The 16663-nt window shown below is 49.3% G+C and overlaps 2 protein-coding genes across 2 annotated transcripts; one reads left to right on the forward strand and one right to left on the reverse strand.

Annotated features, from left to right (window-relative positions):
* The first annotated feature begins 16 nt into the window (after nucleotides 1-16).
* Nucleotides 17-3586, forward strand: ccdc90b (coiled-coil domain containing 90B). Its single transcript, XM_030360398.1, has 9 exons — nucleotides 17-301; nucleotides 501-620; nucleotides 850-953; nucleotides 1095-1196; nucleotides 1699-1740; nucleotides 1985-2056; nucleotides 2571-2624; nucleotides 2809-2923; nucleotides 3277-3586. Exons 1-9 carry the CDS (start codon nucleotides 226-228, stop codon nucleotides 3330-3332), a joined length of 741 nt encoding a protein of 246 aa, XP_030216258.1. The 5' UTR covers nucleotides 17-225; the 3' UTR covers nucleotides 3333-3586.
* Nucleotides 3587-3837: 251 nt separating this feature from the next.
* pcf11 (PCF11 cleavage and polyadenylation factor subunit) lies at nucleotides 3838-16461 on the reverse strand. The gene is made up of 16 exons (XM_030360384.1): nucleotides 16086-16461; nucleotides 14036-14161; nucleotides 13480-13665; nucleotides 12995-13204; nucleotides 11899-12869; nucleotides 11091-11265; nucleotides 10554-10971; nucleotides 9805-9960; nucleotides 7952-9264; nucleotides 7403-7598; nucleotides 6970-7084; nucleotides 6484-6667; nucleotides 5892-6047; nucleotides 5678-5770; nucleotides 5536-5571; nucleotides 3838-4864 (listed from the first exon to the last, which is right to left on the reverse strand). The coding sequence occupies exons 1-16, from the start codon at nucleotides 16329-16331 to the stop codon at nucleotides 4634-4636; spliced, it is 4812 nt and encodes a 1603-aa protein (XP_030216244.1). The 5' UTR covers nucleotides 16332-16461; the 3' UTR covers nucleotides 3838-4633.
* Between the last annotated feature and the right edge of the window lie 202 nt (nucleotides 16462-16663).

The raw sequence follows: 16663 nt of genomic DNA on the forward strand, positions 1-16663 counted from the left end.
TGATTTGAGGCATTATTGTGTTCTAAAACACACCCGTCTCCGTACCGAATAACAGCGTAGGCCACCCTTTACTACGATACGAGACACGTGTGTTACTAGTCTGTTATTACCTGATTTTGAAGTTATTATTTTAGTTAGTTATTCGTTTTTTTTATCAAGTCAAAATCGCACTTTGCGGCGACAGCTTCACCAGTACTGTCTGGGATTGTCCCAAGACAAGAGACCATGATCCCCATGAATACAATACTGCGATCCCTGGCCCGTCTGCCATTGAGGAGACCGTTGGCACTTATGACGAGGAGTAAGTTGAGTTTTAAATACTATCTGTCTTCCAATTCTAACCACAAAAATGTATTGTTGAAATAGTTTTAAAACCCTGTGTGTGTGTGTGTGTGTGTGTGTGTGTGTGTGTGTGTGTGTGTGTGTGTGTGTGTGTGTGTGTGTGTGTGTGTGTGTGTGTGTGTGTGTGTTTATGTGTCTGACTCGTCCTTGTCTGACAGACTTAGAAGTTGGATGTCCCATGGCAACTCACACACAGAGGAACGTGGAGTTAACTCCTTTAGAGCAGAGGAAACTTACGTTCGACTCACATGCCGTGGTCAAGGACCTGGTGATAAGTGGTTTGTGACTTTGTCAAGATTAATCTTTATTGTTCATGTCTTTTCTTTAAAACAAACCTGCCCCTAATTTCTATCTAGCATTTAAATAAGTACACTTTAAATGCAATATAGGCCTACATAATAAACATATCGCAATGGGGTTAGATTCAATGCATGCAATCAAGGCCAATGTTTTCATGAGGGTCCTCCATTAATATCTGCACACAAACGTCTCCATATTGTCCCCCAGGCTTTGAAAAGAACCAAGCTGAGATCATCGTGTCGGCTCTGGTGACTCTGGCCACCGCAAACTTGGACATCGTCTACAAGGACATGGTGACGTCATCGCATCAGGTAGGACGCCAAACTATGGCTGTAATACATACACATTCACCCTGTCACACCTCCCCCAGTCAGACATGATCTCCTCCATCCTGTTTCCTCTCCTCACCCCTCGTCTTGTCTCCTCTCCTGTCCCCTTACCTGCGCTGGCAGGAGGTGGCGCTCCAGCAGATCCTGGCTCACCTGGACGCCGTCAGGAAGGACATGGTGATCTTGGAGAAGAGCGAGTTTGCCAACCTGCGCTCTGAAAACGAGGTAGACACAAACGTCCTTGGTAGCACTTTACAATCGATGAGGGTTTGTTGATTAACCGTTCATTAAAACGCTGTGATAAGGGTTAATGGATTAGTGTCACCCTAACCGTATTAAATGATGTACAAATTATTAGTAGATGATTTCTAGACAATTAGTTTACTGTTAGTTATTGCTTGTTACTACATTTACTACTGTTAATTAATGGTTCATTAACTCTCATTGTAAAGTGTTACTTACCAGGTAATCTCACAGAAGATCACGGCAAACAATGGCCTGTGAGGAAACCCACCTTGCTCACTATAAAACAAACCTAATAATTGAATCATGGTGTAGCCATGCAAATGTATTATAGGTCCATATATAAATGAAACAAACCCAAGCTTAAAGCAGCATAATCACCTGAGATTGGATTATAACATCTACATTGAATCCATCCCGTAAATGACTCAGAACTGAATCCCTTCAACTAAACACAAAAGGTCTGTCTCGTCTTCCTCTACAGAAAATGAAGAGAGAGCTGAATCAGCTGAAGTCCAGCTTGACGGTGAGGCAAACACCATTGGTCCTTCGCATCTCATATGTTGGCGATAAAATGGGAACAAAACCCATCTTGTGAGGTGTATCCAACTAGTGACACCTCCATACGCATCATTGTGTTGCTTCCCACTTCTTTCTTTCGTTCGGTTTTAATGTAGGCTCACTTCCTCACCGTCTAGAGCAGCTACAAAGTGCTCTGTTGCAAAATGGCCGCCTGATTAACGCTGTGTGTTTGTGCTCCTTCGCCACAGGAGGAGAGCCAGAGGGTCCGAGCAGAGGCCAAGCTGGACATCAACCTGGAGAGAAGCAGGGTCTCAGACATGGTACGGAGAGAGAGAGAGAGAGAGAGAGAGAGAGAGAGAGAGAGAGAGAGAGAGAGAGAGAGAGAGAGAGAGAGAGAGAGAGAGAGAGACAAAGAGAGAGAGAGAGAGAGAGAGAGAGAGAGGGAGAGACATAGGCAGAGAGAGAGAGAGCGAGAGAGAGGAAAAAGAGAGAGGGAGAGAGAGAGAGAGAGAGAGAGAGGGAGAGACATAGGCAGAGAGAGAGAGAGAGAGAGAGAGAGAGAGAGGGAAAAGAGAGAGGGAAAGAGAGAGAGAGGGAGAGACATAGGCAGAGAGAGAGAGAGAGAAAGAGACAGAGAGACAGAGACAGAGAGAGAGAGAGAGAGAGCGAGAGAGAGAGAGAGAGAGGTTGAGTGAGTTGGTGAGTGAGATACAGAAAATGCATAGTATAACAGATACTCATGATTACAGTGTTTACTGCAGTGGTAGGGTGTGTGTGTGTGTGTGTGTTTCCCTATTGAAACCCCCTGTTCCTATGGCCTTGTGTTTCTACTAGTTTACTGAACAGGAGAAAAAGCTGTTGGAAGCCAACACAGAGTTTCACAGGAAGGTAAACAACAGCCACTGCCATCCACCCTTTTATTCCTGGCTTTTCTCTTCTTTCTCTCCGTCTTTGCCGTACTTTAGTTAAATTTGAGTCATTGGATATCCCAAGGTAATCTCCGAGTGCCCTGTAAAGGAGTCTTGTCTGTTGTTGTTGTTGTTAAAGCGGACTGTAATGATGTGTTTTACAGAAAGCAGACCTTGACCACGACGCCATGGAGACCAACAAGAAGATCGACCTCGATGTAGCCTCGCTAAAAACCCTGCTGGAGTCTCTGAAACTCGAGACCGTGCGCTACCTTGCAGGTAGGCCTTTTGTGTGTGTGTGTCTGTAAATACATGCAAAAGTAAACCACATGACTTGAATCATGCGTGTCATATCCTGTCGTGCTCTGCTCGTCGTTACACTTGGGATGATATGACCTCTGAAGATGATCATGATGAACGTGTACAGTAGAGAGATGATCGTCTACCATTGCCCTACTCCTTTAGATGATTGTTGTGACCCATGCACAATAAGTGAGAGAAGTGATATAACCACTAACACATTGAAAAGACCAGTGTCAGATAAGATCAGAAATTTGATTATCTAGCGCCATGTTACCCCACTGACTGGCAGTGCAGTTCTTCATGTTAGTCTGTTCTTTCTGCCCCTGCAGCGTCTGTGTTTTCTTGTCTGACCATCGCATTGGGCTTCTACTGGCTATGGAAGTGAAGAGGACTACCTATACAAGTCTCCAGAAGTATTTGTTTGAAGATTGTTTTAAATCAAGAGCATTAATTTATAATTGGGATGCGTCACCATTTTATCATTGAAATACATATTTGTTGCGTGTCATTTATTGAAGTTCTATTGTATAAGCTAATCAAAATGTATATTTCCATTGTACCTCTGTTCAAAGATAGCCTTTGACCAAGATCAACTGTCACCAAGTGATTCATGTTCAGTAAAACCTTTTCCTGAAAACATGTCAATCTTTTTTTCTTTCTTTGATTTAAAATTCCATGAAGTTTAATGAATTGAATGAATAAACCATATGCAACTTTTTATTTGCAGCCTAATTTAAATTTTAAGCAGTTTATTTAGCAGAGTATTAACCGTTAATATTGTGAAATGCCAACCTGGTTAAGTGTGCTCACCAATTTGCTCAAATGTAAAGTCACTCAGTTGCCGGAAAAAAAGAAACATCAGTACGCAAAGAAAACCCAGAATACCAGCATTTAATACATCAAACCTTTATTGACTATAGCATAGCTAACAAGGAAAACCCAACACCACACCAATCACTGTTCACACAAAGATCTACTTTTCAGACTTGCTTTATTAGATAAGAAAAAACGGATCAGGCCAAAAATAATTAGTTGTCAAACCTCTGCAAAAAAATAATCATCCACTGTCATCTTACGACTGTTAAACATGACAAAACGTGTTTAATTGTAGAAACCACTGAATCCCAATACTGAACTTAAACCACTGCAAGATCAATGCAGTATATTCTTACCATAAATTTTACGTAGACGTTAATTTTTTACTTAAATACATTTCAGCTGTGGTCCACAAAAAAAAATACAGACTGCGATTTTTATTATTTTGCCTCTGCAAAACTACACCATGTGGGAAAAATGTCCATCTGAGTTTTTCTGTGTATTCATTTACCATGAATACCACCATTTACCATTTAACGTGAAATCAACATCAACACAAATACCAAAAAAATATTTTAATTCATAAATAAAATTCTGTACATACATTTCGAACCCCCCCCCCCCCCCCCCACAAGCCCCCCTTCTCCCAAAAAAACAAAATTCCTACAATAAACTTCGCAGTTCACAGATTTGAACCTGAAATTTGACAGGTGGAATCCAAATACAAAAATGTATTCAAATGACGGCGATCTGAAGGCCCAGCCTCAGCGGTGAATAAAAAAATATCTTTCCTTATAAAAAAAGAAAAAGAGAGACTGAGAAACAGCAGCAGTGTGTAATGTCGAACCGAGGACTTCCCCGACGCACTTCCTACGAAACCGCACTCGGAGTGACATCCTCCGTCATAGTCGGAGCCTCCGCTTTCACATCGTCAACCTCACCGCCGCCGCCTTCAGCCTCCGGTTCCTGCTTGACGGACGAGACCGCGCAGGAAGTGCCAGCCTCGTCTTCCTCCCCGGGCTCCGTCTTTATGAAGGCACTGAGGGGGTGCTCGGTGAGAACCTTGTTGGGGGACGGGGTGGTGTCCAGGAACGAGGACGTCTGTCGGACGGAAGGAGGGGGCAGCGGTGTCAACGGGGGTTGGCATATATCAACCGTGGGTAACTCGTTCTTTGTTAAAATGCGCACGTCCTGTCGTATCCTGGGCGAGTTGGCCAGTGGGTTCTTAAGGTTGGGCGGTTACTGGTTTTACGTGTGTGGTGGACGAGTTGATACCGTTTAAGTTTATGTAAACCAAGCGTACCGGCATTTGGCATTATGAGACGTTCTGGCAAATGGAACTGTATCCCATTGCTCAGCATAACTTAGTACTTTAGAAATGGGCAACGTATATATGCAAATAATATGTTTAGATACAGTGCTACACAGTGATGTCATACATAACGACTCGAACCGTTATCTTCATCTACCTTGTGTTGTGTGTGGGTGTGTGTTGCCTCAACTCATTATGTTCAACTATGTACCACATAATTACCGGTATGAGAAGGTATTTGACTCGTTTCCAAACTGGTTTGAAAAATGAAACACCGGCCCAACGAAAAGTTTGACTTTCCCACCCACAAAGCTTTAATCATCAGTGAGAACATAACCCTAATGACTTTAATTACTAGACATGTAATCATTATTCAATCATTATTCATGCAAATAAACCCGTCAAACTGATTTTCGAATATTGGATCGTTAGGGATAATTATCCCTTAAAGGTTACTTACATTCTTGTAATCCTCGAAACACGAAGGATGATATGTCTGCGAAAGAAAGAAAGAAAAAAATCATCAAAATGCATTTCATGACAAGGTCACCCAAACAAGGAGGTTCACCTTCAACAGTTAGATGGTGGAGCGCTGGTTTTACCTTCCCCTCCACGCGGAGGGCGTCTCTCAGGTGCCACTCCTCCTCCTCTTCCTCCCAGTACATCTCAAACGCCTCCTGGCAGATCTCACACGACTGGACATGAAATAAAAAGAAACGCACCCAGTCAGAAAGACACAGGTCGGTCTACACAACGTGACCACGACACTTCCCATGAGGCGAAACCGCATAAGCGTTTCCCCCCCTGCCGTCTCACCTCTCCGACCACGTCGGCCGTGGCCCGGACGCTCCGGTACTCGTGCTCTTTGGCGGCCTCCTGGGTCTTCTGGACCACCTCCTCGTTCACCTTCTCAAAGAACAGGCTCTTGGCTCGCTCCTCCAGGTCCGCGATCTCCTCGAACTCGATCCAGTCCTGAGGACGCCAGCGGGAGAGCTTTACTCATGCACCTCGACGCCCGCGTTGGGGCTCGATCTTGATTCAGACCAGTGTGTGTGTCCGTGTACCCCCAGTGTCCGTGTACCCCCAGTGTCCGTGTACCCCCGTGTCCGTGTACCCCCGTGTCCGTGTACCCCCGTGTCCGTGTTCCCTCGTGTGTGTGCGTGTACGTTGATAAGTTAGTTTGTGTGTCTGTGTTCTTGTGTCCCTGTGTGTGCTCGTTCGTGTGTGTGTGTGCGTTGGTGAGTCAGTTTGTGTGCGTGTGTTCCTGTGTGTGCTCGTTCGTGTGTGTGTGTGCGTTGGTGAGTCAGTTTGTGTGCGTGCGTTCCTGTGTGTGCTCGTTCGTGTGTGTGCGTGCGTTGGCGAGTCAGTTTGTGTGCGTGCGTGTGTTCCTGTGCGCGGCCCTCCGTACCGTCAGCGTGTAGTACCACCGGCGGTGGGTGACCTTGCGGCTGACGTCCTTCTCCGAGCGGTTCAGCCGGTAGTGCCAGTCCAGGTGGTCGGCGTAGACGTCCGTCTGGGAGGAGGTGAAGCGCATGCCGCAGGAGTAGCACTGGATGCCCGTGAAGAGCTTCGTCACCACGCTCTCATAGCGCCTGTGGGGGAAGAGAACCCGTACAGGCTTGAACACATCCAGGGTGTGCCGCCCAAGCAAGGTTTTGAAAGTATCAAGCCGAGAACTAGAGAGTTCAGCGACAGCTTCTAAAATAAATCACCTACTCTAGCTTAATCACCATCGACCTCCCTAGAGAAAGCTCTCTACATCCAGCAGACATCCCTGATACCCTGCTCTCCAACCAACAGCCTACCCAGAACCATGGTCTCCCCCTCCACACGAGAACAGCTCCCCTGTGCCATGTGGTACGCGCAGCGGGGAGAACAAAGTGGAAGCACTCACTGTTTCATGGTGTCGATGAGGAAGCCGGTGAGGTCTGGGACGTCGTCATCGATCTCCTGCTCATCTTCCTCTTCCTCCTCGGGCCCTGGGGCCACTGGAGGCACAGGAGGAAGCTCTGGAAGAAGGACACAATCACCTCAGCAACACAGCGAAAAAAAAGGTGTGGATAACAATCTACCGTCCCACACGCGCGCACACACACACGCACACCACCCTCAAGCAACTTAGTCGGGGCTCTAGCTGTGAGTATACCACAAAACATACGCTATCTGTGCTGTTAAAATGTATGTCGTTCGTAGCTCTGGCCAAAACGATGGCCGTCTTAAATTGACGCGCGAGTCCGTATTAGAGCCCAGTTCTGACTTGCGGTATGACTGCGCTACCGTGTGGAGTGTGGTGAGACAGACAGACACAGACATGTCGAGGCGCTCACCTTTCCCAGCCGCTTTGCTATCTTCCGGCTGTACGGGGGCGGCGCCGGCGATGATGCCGGTGGAGATGAGTTTGGACAGGAGGTCGTTGACGTCCACCTGGCCAAAGTGGCTCTCCGGGGCGCCGAACTGGGCGCCGGGCTGGCCGAAAGGCCCTGGGGTCTGGGGGTGGAAGGGCTGAGCGGACATCATGTTCCCCTGCAGAACGGGCGAGACGGTCGGTCAAACCCACGGAGAAACACAAGCACTCTGCTGCACGTCAGGCCTCCTCATACACCCACGGTGTGCACTAGTAGCCGATGACCGATACCGATTTTCTTGAGGCCGATATTTGGAGCCGGTACTGCTTTTGCTCCCTCAATTTACATCATAAAAATTACACAATGATGATAACAAATCTTACTAGCTCAATTAAAAAAAAGGAAAATTTATTGAACCGTCTGTAAATCATGCCTGGAAAAAAATTACTAAACACTAAATGAAATCGGTGATATATCGCGACTGTACACCCTATATCGGCGAGCACCTGGATTAGAGCACAAAGGTCTTACCGGCTGGTGCATGTTGCCAGCGGGGCCCGCGGGGTTGTAGAACTGGGGCCCGCCGGCCTGGTTGAAGGGCCCCGGCTGCATGTTGAAGTTCCCCCCGCCCTGGGGCAGGCCCTGCTGGGCCGGGAAGGGGATCGGCCCGCCGGGGAACTGCGGCCCGTCGGGGAAGCAGTGGTTGGCCATGTTGAAGTTCTGCTGCTGGGGGCCCGCGCTGTCGCACCCTTGGGGCCCCACGGGCCTCAGCTGGGGCTGCATCTGGGGGCCGAACCTCTGCGGACCGTCGAAGCGGGGGTGTCCCTGGTCGTACATCGGCCCGGGCCCGTCGAAGCGCATCTGGCCGGGCCCGTCGAAGCGCATGGGGCCCATCTGGTTCTGGGGCCCGTCGAAACGCATCTGGGGCCGCTGCTGGAAGCCCATGGGCCCGGGGCCGCCGCCGCCGCCGCCCGGTCCCATGCCGTCGAACCTCTGCGGCCCGTCAAAGTGCGGCATGGGCCCCTGCCCGTCGAACCTCCCCTGGGGGTGCGGACCCATGGGGCCGTCAAAGCGGCCGGGGCCCTGCGGACGCGGCGGCCCGTCGAACCGGCCCATGCCCTCCCCTCCTCCCCCTCCTCTCATCGGGCCGTGGGGGCCGGGCGGGCCGTCGTAGCGACCCTGTCCGTCAAACCGCTCCCCCATGTTGTGCGGCAGGGGCCCCCCGCTCTCGAAGCGGCCGTCGTAACAGCCGGGCTCGTCGTAGCGCCCGGGGTCGTCGTAGCGACCCGGTCGAGGGGGCCCGTCGTAGCGCCCCGGCGGGTGGGGGCCGGCGGGTTGGGGCCTGGGGGGGCCCTTCATCGGGCCGTCGTACCGCGGGGCGTGGTAGCCCCCGTCGTGGGGAGGCGTGTGTCCCGGGGAGGCGGCGTGCTGGCGGGCCACGGCGAGGGGTCCACCCGGGGGGAGGGGCTTCAGGATGGGCCTGGGGGGAGGGGCAGGGTGGCGGGGGAGGTGGGCGGCGGCCGGGTCCAGGAGGAGCGGCCCGTCGTCCGAGTGCACGCTGTTGGGGCTCTCGAAGCGGGGCACGGGGCTCGACCCCACCGGCTCCGCCTGGGGGAGGGGCGAGAGGCGCTCGCGCTCGAACGCCGGAGCCGGGAGGGGCCGCGCCGGTGCCTCGGCCCCCGCCGGGCTGGGGCAGTTCCTGAGGACCACCGTGGAGGAGGCGGGGAGGCGCTCAGGCCTGCGGGGGTCCAGGTGGGGGGCGAACTTCCGGGCGGGGGCGTCGTAGCCGCTCTTGTGCTCTTCCCGCTGCCGCTCGGTGAGCGGGGAGTTCCACTCTCGCTCGCCTACAACGACAAAGTGAACAAGGGCTGAGCAGAGCGCTTTATCGAACCCAACGTCCTCCTAATGATTGCATCTTTGGCCGAACGATTTTGGGACATAATCAAGACGTGATTAATTCGATCAATAATGCGAGGGCTTAAGCTCCTTTCCTTACGTTCTGTATTATTCATTAAAACAAGCAATAAATCCTTCTATAGTATGACCAACACAACGTTGGTGGCAGTCAACATTTAAACTGCCCTTTCCTTTAGGCCAGACCTATATGTTGAGATGAATTGATGCATGAATTGATATTTTAACATCATTAACTATCGAATGGTAAAAGAAAAAATAAATACTTGCTGATCTCCAGTCTGTAAAAGTAACAAACACATTGCAGCCTTTGCGATTTGCATATCGCGTTCCATTACATCGCGATGTCGGTTTGAATTCGGTTAATCGTTCAGCCCTAATTACGTCTCCACGCTGGCCATCCTCCGTCAGGTCAGACAGACCAACCCCGGGGAGACCCCGTTATCAACAGAACCAAGAGTGGGACTTACTGGAGTCCCGGGGGTCTGCTCTCCTCCTGAAGCGCAGGCCGGGCAGGGCCTTGAGCGGGGGGAACTCCTTGCCGTGGTTGTACTCCTCGATCATGGGGGCCGGCGGCTGCGGAGGAGGAGGGAGCGGCTCGTCTCGCTCTTTGCTGCGTCTCTCCCCTAGGAGTGCAAACACTACATTAATATCACCGAGCAATCTCCAAATGCCTGGGGCCCCAAGGCCCGGTTTGTCCTTAGAGTCAACCCTAGTCTGTAACCACTAGCAACCACGACCTCAGAGTAGGGCTGCTCGATTATGAGAAAAATCATAATCACGATTATTGAAACGATTATTTTTGAGTTTGAAAACATGTTGTATTTATTCAGCATCCCTCCCAAAAAAAACGTTTTAACTGAGGACTTAAAAAAATCCACCAAATGGTCAAAGAGAAAATGTTCGAATCTTAAATGATATACAGATATGTATTCAGATGTTCTTCCCTTTCAATAAAACATGTAAAAAAATTTATATATATATAAAAAGAAACTCGATTATGTTAATTTTGAGTAGTTTGACGCTAAAATCGAAATCAATCAAAATTCGAATAATCGCCCAGCCCTACCCTCAGGGTACAACACAGTCTGAACAGAGCGACACACAATCTGAACGGAGGGCAACACCCAATCTGAACCGAGCGCAACACCCAATCTGAACCGAGCGCAACACCCAATCTGAACCGAGCGCAACGGGCCTGAACCAGGCCTGAACCTACCTGGTCGAATCGGGGGCGAGCGGCTATACTTCCGCGCCAGGGTCCCGGGTCCCCCCTCCAACATCGGCCCCTCGAAGTCTCCGTCCTCGGAGCCCATGTCCCCGTCCCAGTCGTCTCCGCCGGGGGGCCGGCGGTTGACGCGGGTCCGCCGCAGCTTGGACTTGTGCTCGTAGTACGTGAGCTCGGCGTCGTCCATGGGGTCGCGGGCCCGGCCCCGCGGGGACCCGGGTGTGGACAGCAGGGGCTTCTTCTTGGAGGGGAACTGGCCGTGGGGGCCGGAGACGTCCTCATTGGGGGCCTCCCAGGAGTCGGAGCGCTGCAGCTTCTCCTCCTGGTACTGGAAGAGCTGGTTGATCTGGTGGGCCACGGCGAGGAACTCATCGTGGCTGATCTCTTTGCTCTCGAATCTCTTGGTGGCCTGTGGGTCGCGTGAGTGGAGACCCGGTAAATTAAAAACACCCTTCTCACCACAGGTCTACAGAAACGTGTCGAACGCAGAGCACACGTCGGGACGACGGGGTTGCGTCTCAGACTCACCCTCCTGAGCAGGTCTCCTTTGCTGGCCGAGTTGAGGGCCTCCGGTATCTGGATGTTGGCGTCCACACTGAGGCGGTGTTTGGGGGCCCGCGGCGTGGGGGGCCGGGAGCTGTTGTACGGCTTGTGGCGCTGGGGGCCCGGCTTACCGTGAGGCTCCTCCGAAGGCTTCTGGTTGCTGTGAGGCACGACGAGAACACTTAACCGTTGAACCGAGACTAAACTCTATGAAGCAGGACCTATCAAGTGCGAGTAATTTTTTTAAGTTGTGTGAAATATTGCGAATGTACAATAACCCAGTGTATATTATATCCTGTTAATGGTACGCCTGACGTTTTTCATAATCATGCCATGAAATTCTGGTTGGGATTGCGGCGTTCCTCGTCCCAAAGTGGGCTTCAGAACCACTGCTTTAGTGTCGATTTGCATAACCTACGTTGTTTTGTTTGTCCTCGATTTAAAAAACGGCAGATATGTAGAACCCGAACCTCGGTGTTAAACCGTGTTAAAGATAACATCACCGACAAAACAGAATCCATATATAATACAGAATACCAATACACAGGCATCTTGGCAGATCCCTGTCCCTACTATTAAGTCACATCATGGCTCAACGTAGATTTCCTGTCAGGAAAGATAATATTAATAATAATAGTTTTTTTATAGCGCTTTTCTAAATACTCAAAAGACGCTTTACAAATAAGAAAGGAATACATACAATCAAACAAACGGGAAAAAAAACAAACACCACCACAACAACAATAGGCAATACATCGAGAGCGGGAGATGCACCCATATTCCCGTTACTCACTGTTTGTTCTCCTCCCAGCCGCTCCACGAGCGGTGAGCGTTCTCCTTGGCCTCCATGTGGACCCGCGGGGAGTGGGACTCCCTGCCCTCGCTGTGCCTCTCCTCCGGCGGCCTCTTGCCCCTCTTGGGGTCCGACGGGCTCTTTTTGGGCGGCGCGCGGTCCTCTCGGCCAGGCTTGCCGTGCAGGGCCTCCGCCGTGTGGGACCTCCTCGGCTTGAACGCTTTGTGTGCGGGGCTCGGGGAGGAGGAGGTGCTCCTGGCCCTGCCCTTCGGTGACCTCCTGTCCTTCCTCTTGGGCGAGGAGGAGCGAGACCGGGAGCGCGTGCGCTTCCTAGCGTTGGTGCGCGCGTTGCCGCCGCTCTTGAAGTCGGACGCGTCCGTGGAGTCGACCATCTCGTGCTTGCTCAGGGAGCCGTTTGGCAGCTTGCTCTTGGCGGACCGTGTGGGATCCAACACCCGCGGGTTCTCCTCTTTCTCCTTCTTTTCGCCGAATCTCTTCTTCTCTTTTTGGTCGTCCTCGCCGGGCTTTTCACGCGGACGCTTTTGCAGCCTGGGATCCTTCTTGCCCGTCTCTGGAGTCTTGGGGCCATCGGCCTCAGAGTGCTTGCCCCTGCCCGGCACGCCCTTGGGCATCGGAGAGGGAGACTTTGAGGGAGACTTGGGCTTTTCCTCCGGTGTGCCTTTTTTAGGCATCCTCATCTTTTCCCCCTTGCTGGACTTCTCCGCATGTCGTTTCTCTGGCGTGAGAGACGGACCGTTGCCGTCTTTATTCACAGTCGAGTGTTCTTTTGACGCGGGGGGTCCGCATCGGTTTAACCGGGGGTCTCTGGTGGGTGGCTTGACCTCGACGGGGTTAGGAGCGGTCCACGGTCGGACGGCGGGGGAGGGCTGGATGGTCGCCTTTGGCACTGTGTTGCAAACCGCCGGAACAGAGGGCTGGGGAACCGCGGGAGTCAGGACAAACCCCCCAGCCTGACGACACAGCAACAAGAAAATACTTTAGATCACGGAAAACCACGACAAAGACGTTCGATGTGAAGCAAGACAATCTCTACTTGGCAGTTGCCTAGAGCCACCATCTGTATCTCCAACCCTACCAGCTGGGCTTTGGTCTGTTCGAGCTCCAGCTCAATCTTCTTCTGCTGCAGCTCCAGTAACTGTTTCTGCTTGGCCAGCAGCTGCTGCCGGATGAGCTGCTCCTGAGTCAGGCTGGCCTCGCTGACGGCAGGGGCGGCCGGGGCTGGAGCCGCCACCACAGGAGCAGGCAGCGGCTGGGGCGTTTTGGGCCTCGGCGCGGCATCCTCGGCCTGGAGAGGCGGGTTCAAGACAAGTCAGCACACACGCAAAGTCCAACCAGGCAAAGTGTCCCGTTCAGGATACCTCAAGTGTTGGATCAATACAAATAAAAATGGGTGCCCGTTTCCATGGTGGTCAGCTCGTGTTCCAAAATTGTCATGTGAAATGTTAGAATCATTTTCCGCAAGAGGCATAGACCTCTGCCTATTGTTACTTACTTTAGCATTCCATAAAAAGGTACAGAGGGTTAGAATAGTTGACATGAATTTTGAGTGTCTTTACACACCTGCTTTAAAAACTTTGGGTTGACATGAATGCTGGCTGGCAGATGTTTGGCTGGCAGAGGTTTGACTGGCCAGGCAGTGTCCTGAGAGTTGACCCGGATGTCCAGAGCATATAGCTTTGGCAACGGGAATACATCGTCCCACGTCGAGCGCAACTTGAACAGACTTTTTCTAATGTTCTCATCCACCTACAAAGAGAGGACATAACTTGGTCCACAGCGCTCAGGAAACATTTGCAACTACAATCACAGCACAAAGTAAATAGTTGACACTAAGTAGGAATTTTAATTAACATATCAGTGGTGATGCATTTTAAGTGTATTTGGGTTAAGGAATACAGGGTTTTAGTGCCAGACATGGTTTTTACAATGTTCAATGCATGTGTTTAAGTGCAATAGTAATACATTAAACCCTCCCATTGCTCTTTTTATTAGTAAAAACGATACATTAAGCAGAATGCAAGAGTCTACACATAAGCAAGCAACAGTGATCAGGAAGGCAGAAGCAGACATCTAGATCACTTTGTGCTTAAGCAAACGAAGGGAATTCAGTGTGTACCTTTTCAAAGACACATATAAATGAAGTGACTAGGTTTTTAGCAAACACTGCAAGGTATTCTCCTCCAACGTTCTTCACTATGGAATCCACTAAGTACAAAACTGGAAGCTTCTCGGACGATGGTGCCTGGAGCAATAGAAAACTCACAAGTTTAGAAAAACAGGTAAAAACAACATTTCAGTACAATGCTATGAGTAATAAGTACTATCACTAATGCTACGGTACAGACAATAAGAATGGGCTGCTTTATGGTGAATCAACTGTGGGGTGGGGGGGGGCTAGATCATCCTTCATCCACACCCAATTAGAAAGGTAAAAAAAAAAAGAAATAAAATAGTAATCCAAATACACAGCATCAGGGGGAAAAGTTCACTGCTTGGTTCCGCGTTGAGGTCAAGAATAAGACCTTCAGAAAAAAATAAAAGGTCATGAAAAGGGGCAATACATATTTAACGTTCAGGGAATTTTGTTACCGGGAGATTTTAATGAAAAACAAAACATCTCTTCTTGCAAAAGAGAAGGCAGGCAATCTCGCATTTTAAAAAAAATTAAATGTCCGGAACTCTGGCCTCCAAAAAATATCCACACTTTGAAAATGTCCACAAAAAACAGCAGGGAAAAAAAAAATCCAGTTGACTTCTTCGGTATAAAATTGGGGGATAAAAAATGATTCTGCGTCGTCGTCGAGTCTTTTAAGATATATTTTTTGAGGTTACCTCCAAAGAGGGCTTCCAACCGGAATCCCTCTTTGTACCTTACAATTTTAGTTAATTAGCCAATGAATGGCATTGTTCCATTCCTTTTTTAAGCATCATGTATCTCAAAAAAAAAAAATGAAAGAAAAGAAACGACCCATTAGAAAAAAGGTATTAGGGATTTTTAAAAGGGGTTTAAGTGCATAGGCAACAAACTGCAGTAAACTCAAGGTTGGTGACACTATTATCAAGAGTACTTGATAATGTAGCAGTTGGCATTGTCCTGACCAGTATTGTACTTCATGTTTGTTTTAAAACCACATGACCACAACAAAAGGGACCAAATCCAGTGATTCTGACCATTGAAAGGTGTATACCAGACAAGAAATGGAACCAGAGTCATACCAATAAATACACTGGGAAATAAAAAATGACAAAAAGCACAGTTCATATTTTTTATTACAACAACTTATTTTTTTTAACCATTCATTGACATTTCAATAAATTCAGGGATTAAATTAAGGCAGTTATATGCATGTTGCCTGTATGGTGTATAATTTGCCAGGTGTCAAAACGCACGACTACACTGAAGCTATGTGCTGACTGTGACAACTCTCATAGGAGGGACCTCAAATTATCGAGGGGGGAAAGCTGGCATAAACATGTTATGACAACGGACTCGACGTGAGTACACAGCAACGCTATTCCCTGGCCCTAAATACGTTATTATTAATCTATTAATTGTTAGTTGGTAAGTAAATAACCTACGGCGGTGGGGATTAGTTTTTGGCCTCCTAGACTGTTCTGATAAACTGAGTCACTCAACCACCACTAAAATACGTTTAACTCATCGTTAATAATCAACGTTTGACCTCAATAGTAGCCACTACACTCTCCCTTTGTATCACAAGGTGGTGACCTCGCTCACTACTACGCTGTAGGTTTTGACGTCAATTTATTCGAATATAAATATATACACACAAAAGTGTGTGCGCAAATAGTGGTGTGGATCAACCACAAGACTACGTGGTTTCTACTTGAACACAAAGCGAGGACTCTTTCTAAAAAAGGCGGCCTTCGTAACTAAAGCACTAACGTACGCCAAGAGGCCGCGTGGATCCAAGCGCTGTTTACATCGCTATTAACGTGTTTCTGATCTACAAAATTGACAGAAGCAACCACAGCTGCCATTAGTCTAAAAAGATGTGTCTAACGTGAGCTAGTTTCGACCACAAGGAGAGCGGGTTGACATGTCGTGGAGCGTCCGCCATGTTTACCAGCAGACGGGCCTCGCACCATAGACCTATGTTTAAAAAAGGACAGCTTAAATTGGAAAATTCTATATTTATAAAAACCTTGCTGATTTGTGCTTCAATAATTGCGACGATATCCTTGGCGAAGTGTAGGTTCTCCTCGGCCAGGATGGTCAGCATGTTGATGTGGGGCTTGCTGTTGAAAGTTAGGTCTTCGAGCGACGACTGGTACTCTCGGCGGGCGTCTTCCCTCGCCGCGTCGTCGTCACCCATCTTTGAGTTTCGCGGACGGGGAAAATCTAACGGACACGCACCGGTACGCGGACCATGGATCACTAAGCAGTCCATGAACACATTGAGCTAGCTTATTCTTTCTTATTTCCGTGTCAAAACGTATCTTTCACGGGATATATACACGACGCAGATTGCGAGCTGTACGGCTTTGTGAAGAGAAGATGGCGACTGAAGCTAGCATGGTGTTACGTCACGCAAATGTCTTTATTTTTCGCGTGACGAACGTACCCAACGATTGGCTGGTTGGGAGGGCTGGTGGGCGGGTTCACTGTGTTCATTGGCACAAACTTTAACCACTGAACACGTCAACCAATCAAATGCGACATATTGCGTAATATTGTACAAAGGGTTCTGTAACCTAAACAACGAATAACCTTTGGAACCAA

The sequence above is a fragment of the Gadus morhua genome, chromosome 7 (genome assembly GCF_902167405.1).
Source record: "Gadus morhua chromosome 7, gadMor3.0, whole genome shotgun sequence".
In the NCBI taxonomy this organism is placed as follows: domain Eukaryota; kingdom Metazoa; phylum Chordata; class Actinopteri; order Gadiformes; family Gadidae; genus Gadus; species Gadus morhua.

Excerpts from the sequence above, each read along its gene's own strand:
- ccdc90b (XM_030360398.1), top strand. The coding sequence starts at position 226 with ATGATCCCCATGAATACAATACTGCGATCCCTGGCCCGTCTGCCATTG. Across the intron at positions 954-1,094 it reads TGGTGACGTCATCGCATCAG|GAGGTGGCGCTCCAGCAGAT; the intron begins GTAGGACGCCAA and ends CTGCGCTGGCAG. Across the intron at positions 1,741-1,984 it reads AGCTGAAGTCCAGCTTGACG|GAGGAGAGCCAGAGGGTCCG; the intron begins GTGAGGCAAACA and ends CCTTCGCCACAG.
- pcf11 (XM_030360384.1), bottom strand. The coding sequence starts at position 16,331 with ATGGACTGCTTAGTGATCCATGGTCCGCGTACCGGTGCGTGTCCGTTA. Across the intron at positions 14,162-16,085 it reads TTGAAGCACAAATCAGCAAG|GCACCATCGTCCGAGAAGCT; the intron begins GTTTTTATAAAT and ends CTATTGCTCCAG. Across the intron at positions 9,265-9,804 it reads AGCAGACCCCCGGGACTCCA|GCGAGCGAGAGTGGAACTCC; the intron begins GTAAGTCCCACT and ends TTGTCGTTGTAG.